The sequence below is a fragment of the Budorcas taxicolor genome, chromosome 11 (assembly GCF_023091745.1).
Source record: "Budorcas taxicolor isolate Tak-1 chromosome 11, Takin1.1, whole genome shotgun sequence".
In the NCBI taxonomy this organism is placed as follows: Eukaryota; Metazoa; Chordata; class Mammalia; order Artiodactyla; family Bovidae; genus Budorcas; species Budorcas taxicolor.
In genome coordinates, this window is record NC_068920.1 from 161,597,805 (window position 1) to 161,610,108 (window position 12,304).

A 12,304-nucleotide genomic window follows, 5' to 3' on the forward strand; every position below is an offset into this window, starting at 1 on the left:
TCACCTCGGCCTCTAGACCTGTGATGGGAAGCCCTCCTCTCCCTTCCACTCGACCGCCTGGAAAGCTCCTGGCAGCTCTTCAGATGCAGCTGAAATGGTGTGCCTTCAGCGAGGCTTTCCTGGGCCACCAGGGCTGGCGGTGCCCTGCTATCCCATCGCTGCCCCCGTCACTACTTCCAGCTGGGTACTGTGGTTCCCTGGTTTGCCTGACTTCCTCCACGCCACCACTGGCCAATGGAAATGTTGTCTGAGTCAACTGTGTCACTTAGAAATTTCTAGGGGTTGTGTGAAAATTAATTTTATTTGGTTTTAGATGAGTTAATTTAATAACACATTTTATTTAACCCAATGTATTAAAGTTTGAGTAAACTCTGGGAGTTGGTGATGGACAGGGAAGCCTGGCGTGCTGCAGTCCATGGGGTCGCAAAGAGTCGGGACACGACTGAGCGACTGAACTGAACTGAACTGAATGTATTAAACCTCCAGCCATTTCAACATGTAATCAGAACCTCAAAAGTATGAATATTCCCTTCTCCACACTGGGGCTTCCCTTGTTGCTCAGCGGGTAAAAAATCTGCCTGCAACGCAGATCTGGGTTCGATCCCTGGGTTGGGAAGATCCCCTGGAGAAGGGAAGGCTGCCCACTCCAGTGTTCTGGCCTGGAGAGTTCCACACAATAGGACGCAGAGAGTCGGATATGACTGAGTGACTTTCACGCCACTTCTTCTCCATACTAGGCCTTCTAAATCCAGTGTGTATTTTATTCTTCAGAACAGCAAGGCTTGGACTGACCACGGCTTGAGTGCTCCACGGCCATGTGAGGGTGGTGGTCCCGAGACAGACAGCTCTGGAGGGACGTCTGTGGAGGGCGGGGCCCCTGTGGACTTTCTACGCTGTGGTACCCGTGGTGCCTGACACATAATAGACACTCAGTAAAGATGTGACAGGTGGCTTAGCACAAATCTGTCAGTTTAAGGAAGTTAAGGTGTATGAACCCCACATAAAAGCAAAGATATTCAAGAAAAGAACTAAAACGCACTATAAAGAGATTTTTGAGATCAAACACCTAAAATGTTTAAGTGAAGAAAAAGCCATCTTTATGACATTCTACAATTCCTTATGGATGGGGTGGGGGAAGTGGTGGTTGATGTTATTACTAATATGACATGAAAGCAGCCTTTATAAAATACTAACCATCTCTAGTGATAGTGACCCACAACTATCTCAGGACAGTTAAGATTCCAGCGTTCTCAGAAATGTATCTAAAATGCAGAGAATGGTTTAATGGCATTGAATGGCAATCCTTCACCACTAAGAATCAAGCTTGCCAGCAATCTCCTTCCCAGGGCAGGCAGAGTCTTACTGAGATTTAAAAAATGACTTAAAAGCACCTTTGCAGCCACAGAAAAGAGGTGCTGAGCAACTGAGCAGACGAAAATGAGGAAACAAGTGTTCTGACCTCTGCGGCCCCTGGAGCCTATCAGTTCTTTGATTTTTGACTTCCTGTGGCTTTTTCACTTAAGAATCCCTTAAACTGTAAAACATTTGTAGGGCACATGGCCACCACAACATAAATACAGCACCAGTGAACTTTCTGATCAGAATGACAGACTTCCATTATTCTAAAAACGTCATTCCCACACCTAGGTTACCTCATTTGTCAACACTGATTTAGCAAAAGCGTTCTCTTAAGTCCCACTGAACATGCCATCTCTGGTGAATTTTCTTAAAGTTCTGTCCACAGCTGTGACACTGGGGCTTGGGGAAGGGGTGGCGGGACAGGTTTCAGTCCCCATGGAACACCTTTCCTCTACTTCAGCTTTCTTTCTTTCGGCCAAAGTTTCAAAAAAGAAACCCAGGTCCTATCTGTGTTAAGATCTGATTGCACGTATGTCTTGGTTTAGAATCATGGCGCTAAGGAGGACCCAGTGGCCCTGATAGGTTCACACTGTCTGCCTCCTGGAGGTGGGACCAGTGCTTGAGCCCTTGGTGGCTATCTGGAACCTCATGGGCGGGAGCTGACGCTTTTCTGCTCATCCCTTTGTCCTGAAGCAGAGTGCTTACCCACAACCGAGGCTCAATCTACATTTGTTTTATTTGGAGTGTTAGAAACAGACCATAATTAGGTATTTTATTTAGGAAAAAAAGAGAGGAAAGACTGGCCATCGCCCCATGAAACTCTCTGCACTGATGCAACTGAATCATGCGGGGATGGCCTCCTACTCGTGCTCAGCTCCACCTTCCAATATTCACCGGAAACCCAAAGTACTGGGCTCAGCGCTGCAGGCACGCTGCACTGAGAAAGAGCGTCTGGGCTCCCAAGGAGCTTACAGCTTGGGAGGCCACCGAGAAAACCTCATGAGGAACAGTAAGAGGCAGCGTGTGGCACGTGCTAAGACAAAAGTAGAAAGACAAACTAGGGGTTTAGAAAGAGAGATACTGTGGAAGATTTACTCATGAGGTGATGCCTGAAAGGGTCCTTGGAGACACACACATGGCAACACACCTCGTTTCGCACACAAGAATCTTCACCATCTCGTTGTGGACCCTTTGACTTATATTATCACAAAGACCAGAGAAAAACGTCCTGTTCCCGTTTTTTCTTACCTGCCTTTGTAATTGTTGACATCGAACATCTTCTTTGCTCGATAATATACGAGTTTCCAGGGCCGGGCAATGCCCTTACCTGAAGCCAGAACAGAGGTGGTCAGAGGGACACCGGGAGTGTGGCAGGGAATGCAGCTCCAATTATAAAAGAAACCCAGAAGAGCCCCTTTTTACTACATGAGCGATCCTAGACCCCAGGTGGAGGCGGGGATTTCCTATGCCCTGCAGGAAGCTGTCTTGGGAAGCAGATATATTGATACAAAATCCCATTTCCTTGATGGTCTCTGAAAACTACATGCTCAGTACGGAGGCTCTCTGGCTTCTGGTCTCCTAAATTCATGAAAAGAACCTCATGAGGCAAAGGCACTGAATTAGGAAAAGAGGAAGCTGAGGTGGAGGACACATGCCAGCAGTTCTCTGTAAGATAAAACAAAAAACTTTTCCAAGCAAATAAGCTTTTTCCTGCTTTTCCACTCCAAAGATGAAATGGTCCCCTAGCAGGGGCTGACTGTTCTGCTTTCCTTTGTGCATTCCAGACAAAAACCTAAGAAATTCTCCTCTTTAAATACAAGAGAGATTTACTATTATTATTATTTATTTGTCTCCACCAGGTCTTAGTCGTGGCATGGAAATTCTTTCAGTTGCAGCATGTGGGGTCTAGTTCCCTGACCAGGGATCAAACCCAGGTCCCTTGAATTAGGAGCACCGAGTCTTAGTCATTGGACCACCAGAGGGGTCACAAGAGATTTTTTTTCAGTCCAAACCTATACTGCTTCATGACCTTCTCTGACTTTCCAAGGATACCTCTAAGACGAGGGTCCCAGCTCAAAGCACACACATGGCTCTACTTAAAGACCCTGGGAGATGCTGGCACACAGAGGGATGCGCTTTTTGCAGTATATGCAAAAAAAACAAAACAAAAACAAAAACACAGTACAGGTCTGTGAGAAAAACCAAAAGCGTAACTGTTACTGAGTAGCAGAGTCGGAGAGGACTGAAGCAGAAGCATGCAGGAAACCTGGAAGCTGATCATTTGTTACAACATCTGTCCACGCACTAGTGAACACGCTCCAAACCCCTGGAAGTACAGGCTGGCAGTAAAAGGACTGGTAACACAGCAGCCAACACGCGCTGCTGCAGTGGGTGGGCCAGACCCTGTGCTCAGTGATCAGCGAGATTATCCATGTACGGTTGGAAGGCTGTGCAGGCTCAAAGAGCCCGCAGTTCTAGACTTACCAATGTGCACTCTGAACGCATATTTCCTCTTTAAGTCAGTGATCACAGACTTCTCCTCCGGGTATCTGTCTGTGTATAGCAGCTTGTCTGCGTTCTCGATTCCCGTCAGGGACAGGAATTCTTGCACATTCTTCTCCAACTGCTTATTTTCCTTCACGGAAAACTTGCCAAATTTAATAGTGACACCTAGGATTGGGGGGCGGTGGGGGTGGGAGAAAAAGGCACACAACTGTCAACAGTGAATGAGAGCAAACCAATGTTAAGTCTTTAGCAACTTATGACACAGTGTCTGTCAGCCCCTCCCTCGTGTCAGGGAGCAGCCCCTGCCTGGGCCCTGGACATCTGCTCCCCTAGAGTTCAGCTCAAGCCACACTATCCTCCCCAAGTCTCCCTGGTCACCCAACTCCACTGTGACCTCTGCTGTGGCATCAATCCCTTCTTATAGAGTTATTCTAAAGAAATATTAAGAGTAATATACATTAAAAATTCAAACTATTGAAACAGAAGTTTAAAAGAAGCCCTCTTCACTCTCCTCTGCCACCCAGTCCGCTAAAGCAGTGCTGCCAATTGGCTTGCACTACGTGAACACTATGTATATTCTGTGTGTGGACCTTGGGGGATGGAGGGGTCAAGGTCACTGCGATTCACGTTCTATTCCTTGTCATAACTCCAAGCACTTAAGTCTCATTATTACTGACTGCGTTACACAGTACACCTTCCCATTCTTAGACTTATTTATTTTTTGGCCAAGCCATGTGGCATGTGGGATCTTAGTTCCTAACCAGGCATTGAACCTGTGCCCCCCTGCAGTGGAAATGAGGAGGCTTAACCACTGGACCACCAGGGAGGTCCCAGACTTACTTTTAAAACCTTTTTATAAAATACATATTCATAAAAATCTCAATATAGAATACAGAAATAAAATGGCATCCTCCTATAGATATTGCTCAATGAATTGTTCTTGCTTAGTTTGTCTATTAAAAAAAAAACTAATCTTATCAACATGATGAATTCTATAAGGCTAACGGCTCCCTTTTTACTTTTTTCAATAACCAGTAGCACTGGGTGTCACACGGCAGATAGTCATGAGTAAATACCACTCACTTGCAGTACGAAGCCCTACGCTTGCAGTTCATTCTTAAATCCAATAGGCTTTTTGAGAGGTTCTTGTAACACAGTGAAATCAAGGAGGAGACCAAGCCGGGTGATGCTTAAAACCATGGCAACTACCACTAGCTCACCCTCCAATTAACACCCTGGAAATTACATCTCATCAAAGCCAACGATATTTGAAACGAGTTATTCTCATTTAATCTCACTGGTACATCCTTCCCAGCCTCTTAGGCACTTAACCTCTTTCCCCACATCTTCCAGGCTTCATCTGTGTTCACCTGGTTCTTTCAGCCTTGTTCTTCCCTCACCTCCCCTAACAAAACTTGTGTCAAAAAAGAGGAAAACCATTGTACTTCATTTTGCTAATTTTATAGCACAGATGATGGTTCTGGAAGGAGATGAAGCTGAAGGCAGCTAAGGGATGCTTCCCGTAAACCTGTAAAGTGGAACTTGTGCACAAAGGAGGTCAGGGCAATTTACACACATATTAGTAGCAAAGAAATCTGACCGACATTCAAGCTCAGTCCACAAGCTCACCCTGGGCTTTGAATTCTTTAAACCGCCCCAGATCATCTCGGTACATCCGCTTGATTGTGGTGGCAGCCCTGTCCTTGATGTCGGGGATGAATTCCTGCAGCTGCTTCACTGCAGACTCCAAGTCCACCTCCGGATCGTTGGAATCTCGCGAATCTTCAGATAAATATTTACCTTCGGAACCTTTAGCCAAATTGCTTTCGTCTTCATTTGCAGGTTCTGACCTAAGGAGAAAAACTGGGTTGATTAACCTCGATGGGTCACATGCCCAGTGGCTTTCAGATTCTTTTCTTACAATGACTCTCATTTAGACGGTGACAACATTAGAGCTTGCAGGGATCCTGCAGTTGATTCAGTCTATGATGTCTGAACTCTGTAATGCATTGAACAGCTTTACCAATTTGATACACCTTTGGGGCTGACAAGAAGGTAAACACGCAGCCCTAAGCCCTATTTCCACAAGGTATTGCTTCTTATTATATTGGTGTTTCTCAACTTTATTGTTTCAGATATTGACTTCCTAATAAACCAGGCCCTCTTCTACGCTCATGGATATTCAAGACACCTCTGGGACTCTTTCAATGAGTTACGTTCTATAAAAATGGTTGTTAATTAGGTAAGTCAATATTTAGGGTCTTCCTAGTTACCACTCAGTTCAGTTCAGTTCAGTATTTCAGCGCAATTAACAACAGCCATATTTTCTCCCCTTTGCAGTATAAAGAAACACAGTTTTCTATGTCTTGATCATTAATTCATCCCCAGAAACTTTCAATCAGCTGTCCAAAGCCACTCTTAGTCAACTATATCAGCTAGCTGCTCAGGTGACTGAAACAAAAAGAAACTGAAGCTGTTATGCGCTTGTCTGAGCAGAGGGTCAACAGTCTTCACAGGCTCACAGCTCAACACAAGAACCACGGCCCAGAACACTCCTGCCTCGCTATGAGCGATCTAAACTGTTCTGATGAGATGACACAGAGGATGGCGTGAGCTGGGCCCTAGGCCATTCAGCTTCTGTATGAAACTACTTCAAGCCAGGACAGTCTTCTAGTCAGCAAAGAGAAGAACGTCAGTGATGAGGAAATGGGGAGGAAACCTGTCCCAAGAGCCAAGAACTCAGATAAAGTGGTTTAAGAAAACTCCTGCATTTATTCATCAGCCAGCACATTTAAACGATAACTATGTAAATTAACAATATCTAAACTTCTTTTATTAGGAGAACACTAATTCAAGCTTTCTTCCTGCTCCAGTAACAGTCTAAGTTCTCTAATCCTTTCTCCTATCTATGTGCATAGAGACAAAGGTAATTTTGGGGCCTTAAAATGCCTTTTAAACTTATGCATAGAATTTCAGAGCCAGAGAGTCAGAGACTTAAAGAAGGAACTTGGGGTTGTGGTGGCGGGGTGGGGGGGAGGGGGGCAGCTGGGAGGAAGGAATAGTTATTGGGTTGGGATGGACATGTACACACTGCTGTATTTAAAACGGATAAACAACAAGGACCCACTGTATAGCACAAGGAACCCTGCTCAGTGTTACATGGCAGCCTGGAGGTGGCAGGCTGGTGGGGGAGAGGGGCATGTAGTTTAGGGGAGAATGAATACATGTATATGTAAGGGCTGAGTCCCTTCACTGCTCACCTGAAACTATCACAACATTGTTAACTGGCTATACCCAATACAAAAGAAATGGTAGGGACCTAATAGAAGCAGAAGATATTAAGAAGAGGCAGCAACAATACACAGAACTGTACAGAAAAGAGCTTCATGACCCAGGTAATCACGATAGTGTGATCACTTACCTAGAGCCAGACATCCTGGAATGTGAAGTCAAGTAGGCCTTAGGAAGCATCACTAAGAACAAAGCTAGTGGAGGTGATGGAATTCCAGTGGAGCTATTTCAAATCCTGAAAGACGATGCTGTGAAAGTATTGCACTCAATATGCCAGCAAGTTTGGAAAACTCAGCAGTGGCCACAGGACTGGAAAAGGTCAGTTTTCATTCCAATCCCAAAGAAAGGCAATACCAAAGAATGCTCAAACTACCGCACAATGGCACTCATCTCACATGCTGGTAATGCTCAAAATTCTCCAAGCCAGACATCAGCAATACGTGAACTGTGAACTTCCAGATATTCAAGCTGGTTTTAGAAAAGGCAGAGGAACCAGAGATCAAATTGCAAACATCCACTGGATCATGGAAAAAGGAAGAGAGTTCCAGAAAAACATCTATTTCTGCTTTATTGACTATGCCAAAGCCTTTGACTGTGTGGATCACAATAAACTGTGGAAAATTCTGAAAGAGATGGGCTTACCAGACCACCTGACCTGCCTCTTGAGAAACCTGTATGCAGGTCAGGAAGCAACAGTTAGAACTGGACACAGAACAACAAACAGACTGGTTCCAAATAGGAAAAGGAGTACATCAAGGCTGTATATTGTTACCTTGTTTATTTAACTTATATGCAGAGTACATCATGAGAAATACTGGGCTGGAGGAAACACAAGCTGGAATTAAGATTGCTGGGAGAAATATCAATAATCTCAGATATGCAGACGACACCACCCTTACAGCAGAAAGGGAAGAACTAAAGAGCCTTTTGATGAAAGTGAAAGAGGAGAGCAAAAAAGTTGACTTAAAGCTCAACATTCAGAAAACTAGATCATGGCATCCGGTCCCATCACTTCATGGTAAATAGATGGGGAAACAGTGGAAACAGCAGCTGACTATTTTTCTGGGCTCCAAAATCACTGCAGATGGTGACTGCAGCCATGAAATTAAAAGACGCTTACTCCTTGGAAGGAAAGTTATGACCAACTTAGACAGCATATTGAAAAGCAGAGACATTACTTTGCCAACAAAGGTCCGTCTAGTCAAGGCTATGGCTTTTCCAGTGGTCATGTATGGATGTGAGAGTTGGACTATGAAGAAAGCTGAGCGCTGAAGAATTGATGCCTTTGAACTGTGGTGTTGGAGAAGACTCTTGAGAGTCCCTTGGACTGCAAGGAGATCCAATTGGTCCATCCTAAAGGAGATCACTCCTGGGTGTTCACTGGAGGGACTGATGTTGAAGCTGAAACTCCCAATACTTTGGCCACCTGATGTGAAAAGCTAACTCATTTGAAAAGACCCTGATGCTGGGAAAGATTGAGAGCAGAAGGAGAAGGGCACGACAGAAGGTGAGATGGTTGGATGGCATCACCGACTCGATGGACATGGGTTTGGGTGGACTCCGGGAGTTGGTGATGGACAGGGAGGCCTGGTGTGATGTGGTTCATGGGGTCGCAAAGAGTTGGACACGACTGAGAGACTGAACTGACTACAAAAGAAAAAGTAAAAAATAAAAAAAAAGTTCTCAGTGAAAACAGAATCTAAGTCTGTTACTATACACACGAAGAAAGGAAGGTGCCTGCCAATGCCGCAGTTAGTTCTGCCAGTCACTCTACACCGGACGGCCCGCCTCTTCGCCATCTCCGCCACTCACTACAGCCGGGCTGAACAAAGAGGCCACAGGCAGGGCTCACACACAAGACGGACACCATCATGTTACCTCTGCACCGTTTTGGAACAGGCCTGGGGATTCTCGAGTGGCCTGGGTTTCGCACTTTCTTCAACCAAGGTACCTTCCGGGGAATCAAGAGCCGTGTCCTCAGAGTTCCTCCTGGGCACTGAAAAATCACCAGGCTCCACGGTGCTCTCAAGAGATCTTCGCTTCCTTTTCTTAGACTTTTTCTTGAGGCCGCTGGAGTCCTGACTGGCTCCTGCGGTCTCGACCTCGTCTGCCACTCGGGATGCCTCCAAGTACATGCTCTCAGCCCTCTCGGGCGCAGCCAAGGCCTCGAATTCTGGGGGATCTGGATGCTTCCTCTTCCTTTTCCTGGACTTGCTGTGGCCCGCAGACACTGAGAGTTGCACGATTCCATCTTCTTGGTCCACTTGAGGCTGCGGTTCCTTGTCCTGGAAGGCGGCCCTGGGCAGGGCGATGCTTGCACCCTGACTTTCCTGGACAGCGTCCCAGGATTCAACTTCCCTCTGACGTTTTTTATGCTTCTTCTTCTTCTTCTTCTTCCGAACTTCACCGTGCAGTTCCTCGGACGTGTTTTCACGTGGCTTAGGAACTGAATGGGGTTCGTCTACTTCAGGCTGTTCTGTCGACTTCTGCTCCTTGCTTGCATCAACGTAAACGACATCCACGTCGCTTCTGAAATTCTTTGGTGTGTTCTCAATATTTTCTTTATCCACCAGGACATATGCAACACCTGTTTCCTCGTCGACTCCCAAAGCACTTTTTCTTCTCTTTTTCTTCTTTTTGGGTTTAGGTGTGGCCATTTCAGTCTCATCGCAGATCTCTGATTTCTTCAAAGGAGAGGAAACGAGACGCTGTCTGTCCTTTCTCTTTTTCTTACTCTCCGTTATGTCGCGCTGCTCACTTGCCAGGGGGGCGGCTCTGAAACTCTCCTGGGAATGCCTCCGATGTCTGTCCTTATGTTTAGAATGCTTAGCCTTTTTCTTCACGAAAACGGGAGTTTGGGTTTCCAAGCTGCTTGATTTTCCTTCCATTTCACTCCTGTAGGGGAACTTAACAACACGGTTTATTTTTGCAGAGCATTTTATACATTAGCCTCAGAGGAAAGAAAACAAAATCACAGAAAGATGAAACTGCATGACAAATGATAAGCCTGGAGTCATGATTACAAATTTCCTATTATTCCAAATGCACAGCAAGCTCACTATAATTCTCTTGCCTGCTTCCACTGCCTTTATGATATAGGAAAAAGAACCAGTCACCTGAGAACAATGCTGTGGCGTGATCAGGCCCTTGTTCCCCTCCTCTTTACCTCTCTTTTGTGTTCCAGCCAAACATGCCTTTTTCTTTTTCTTTCTTTGGCTCCCCAAACATGCTCCAATCCTCTCCTTGGCTCAAAGTCTGATGAAACACGATTTCCTCTCTCCAGGATGCTCTCCACTGCCTCCCACCCCTCCCTGCCTCCTGCCTCCTTTCATCTTTCAGAGCTTGGCTTGAACATCGCTTCTTCAAGAAAACTTTAAAAGAACATATGCATTATGATACCATGTATACTACATTAAAAATATATACACATTATGGTTCCCAGGTGGCTCAGTGGTAAAGAATCCACTTGCCAAGCAAGAGACGCAGGTTTGATCCTTGGGTCAGGAAGATCCCCTGGAGAAGGGAATGGCAACCCACCCAGTATCCTTGCCTGGGAAATCCCATGGACAGAGGAGCCTGGCGGGCTAAGGTCCATGGGTTTGCAAAGAGTCAGACTAAATGACAACCATATATGTTACATTTAAAACACAAAACAGTTTCATGTACCTTTTCTGAATGGATATATATGTGGCAAAACTATAAACACAGTAAACTGGCAAATCAGGGATTAGGGATAATCCTAATTGTCATATCTGTAAAGTTTTCTTTCTCTTCCTTTTTTTTTAGGCCACGCCCTACGACTGCACGTGGGATTTCAGTTCTGTAACCAGGGGTCCACCCTTGGTCCCTGCAGTGGGAGTGCAGAGTCTTAACCACTGGACTGCCAGGGAAGCCCCCGTCGTCTTTCATTTCTTAACTGGAGTGATGAGTACACGGGTGTTTGTTATATTTTTGTCTATGCTTACTTGAATGCCTTAAATAGTTCACCTTATAAAGCAAGGGGCAGAACAAGGGCAAAGGCTTCCTTCACTTGTGTTAAAAACAAGCAAATGAAGGATATAAATGTACTAAGTATATACAAAAGAGAAAGACAGAAAAGAAAGCTTTCCTGATCCCTTGGGCTGTGTCTATTCCCCAGACAATATACTTTCCCAGCAAACTACTTCTCTTCTACAGCATTTAGCCCAGCTGTGGTTCACAGCGAGGACAGCAGGCAACCACTGACCTCAAACTAAAAGATTATCTCTTTAAGAAGAGGCTGAATGGGCCTTATTAGTGGGTCAAAGAAGAGCCCAAGTTCTGCAGTCAGTTGGAATGAAGTTTAATAAGGCCCCCAAGTCGTTTCTTATACAGAGCACGTGCACTCTGGAGGTTGAGTACAGGAACAGAAATTCGCTCAGTCGTGTCCGACTCTTTGCGACCCAGTGGACTGTAGCCTACCAGGCTTCTCTGTCCACGGGATTCTCTAGGCAAGAATACCAGAGTGGGTTACCATTTCCTTCTCCAGGGGATTTTCCCAACCCAGGGACCGAACCCGGGTCTCCCGCATTGGAGGCAGACGCTTTAACCTCTGAGCCACCAGGGAAGCCCACTTCACAGAAGACATGGTTAAAAATATAATTTTACAAACATGCCTTATAACTCTCCTTGCTCTGTACTGCTTCTGGATTTCAATTTTTAAGATTTTACTTCTCTGTAAGTAGGAAATATGTTTACACGGTTCAAACATCAAAGTAACCTATGCATATCCCTCCTCCTTTCTCACACAGAAGGTGCGTGAGTGCTAAGTCACTTTGGTTGTGTCCGGCTCTTTGTGACCCTCTGGACTGTAGCCCGCCAGGCTCCTCCGTCCATGGGATTCTCCAGGCAAGAACACTGGACTGGACTGTCGTCCCCGCCTTCAGGGGATCTTCCCCACCCAGGAATCCAGCCTGCGTCTCCTCTGTCTCCAGCGTTGGCAGGCGGGGTTTTTATCACTGGCACCACCTGGGAAGCCCCTCACATGGTGTCTGTATTTTATGATCTGCATTTTGCGATTTTCATTTAACAACAGATTCTGGAGACCTCTCTGTATCAATGGTCTTTCAATTCGGAACGCTGAGCACATTTTCTACAGAAGGCGCCTACTTTTCCCAGGTAGTAAGGAAGC

General features: G+C 45.7%; 1 protein-coding gene across 3 annotated transcripts in view; it reads right to left on the reverse strand.

Moving 5' to 3' along the window:
- Positions 1–12,304, reverse strand: part of TTF1 (transcription termination factor 1) — a 28,391-nt gene that overhangs the window by 13,107 nt on the left and 2,980 nt on the right. For 2 of the 3 annotated variants that reach the window (XR_008200135.1, XM_052648607.1), the window contains exons 2-5: positions 9,034–10,061; positions 5,494–5,714; positions 3,844–4,029; positions 2,608–2,686 (exon numbers count right to left, since the gene is read on the reverse strand). Coding sequence is in view for 2 of the 3 variants with exons in the window: in XM_052648607.1 (XP_052504567.1) it covers positions 2,608–2,686; positions 3,844–4,029; positions 5,494–5,714; positions 9,034–10,043 (1,496 nt within the window). In the remaining variant the exon portion in view is untranslated. The remainder of the gene's footprint in view (positions 1–2,607; positions 2,687–3,843; positions 4,030–5,493; positions 5,715–9,033; positions 10,062–12,304) is intronic. The other variant, XM_052648609.1, reaches the window with a different exon arrangement.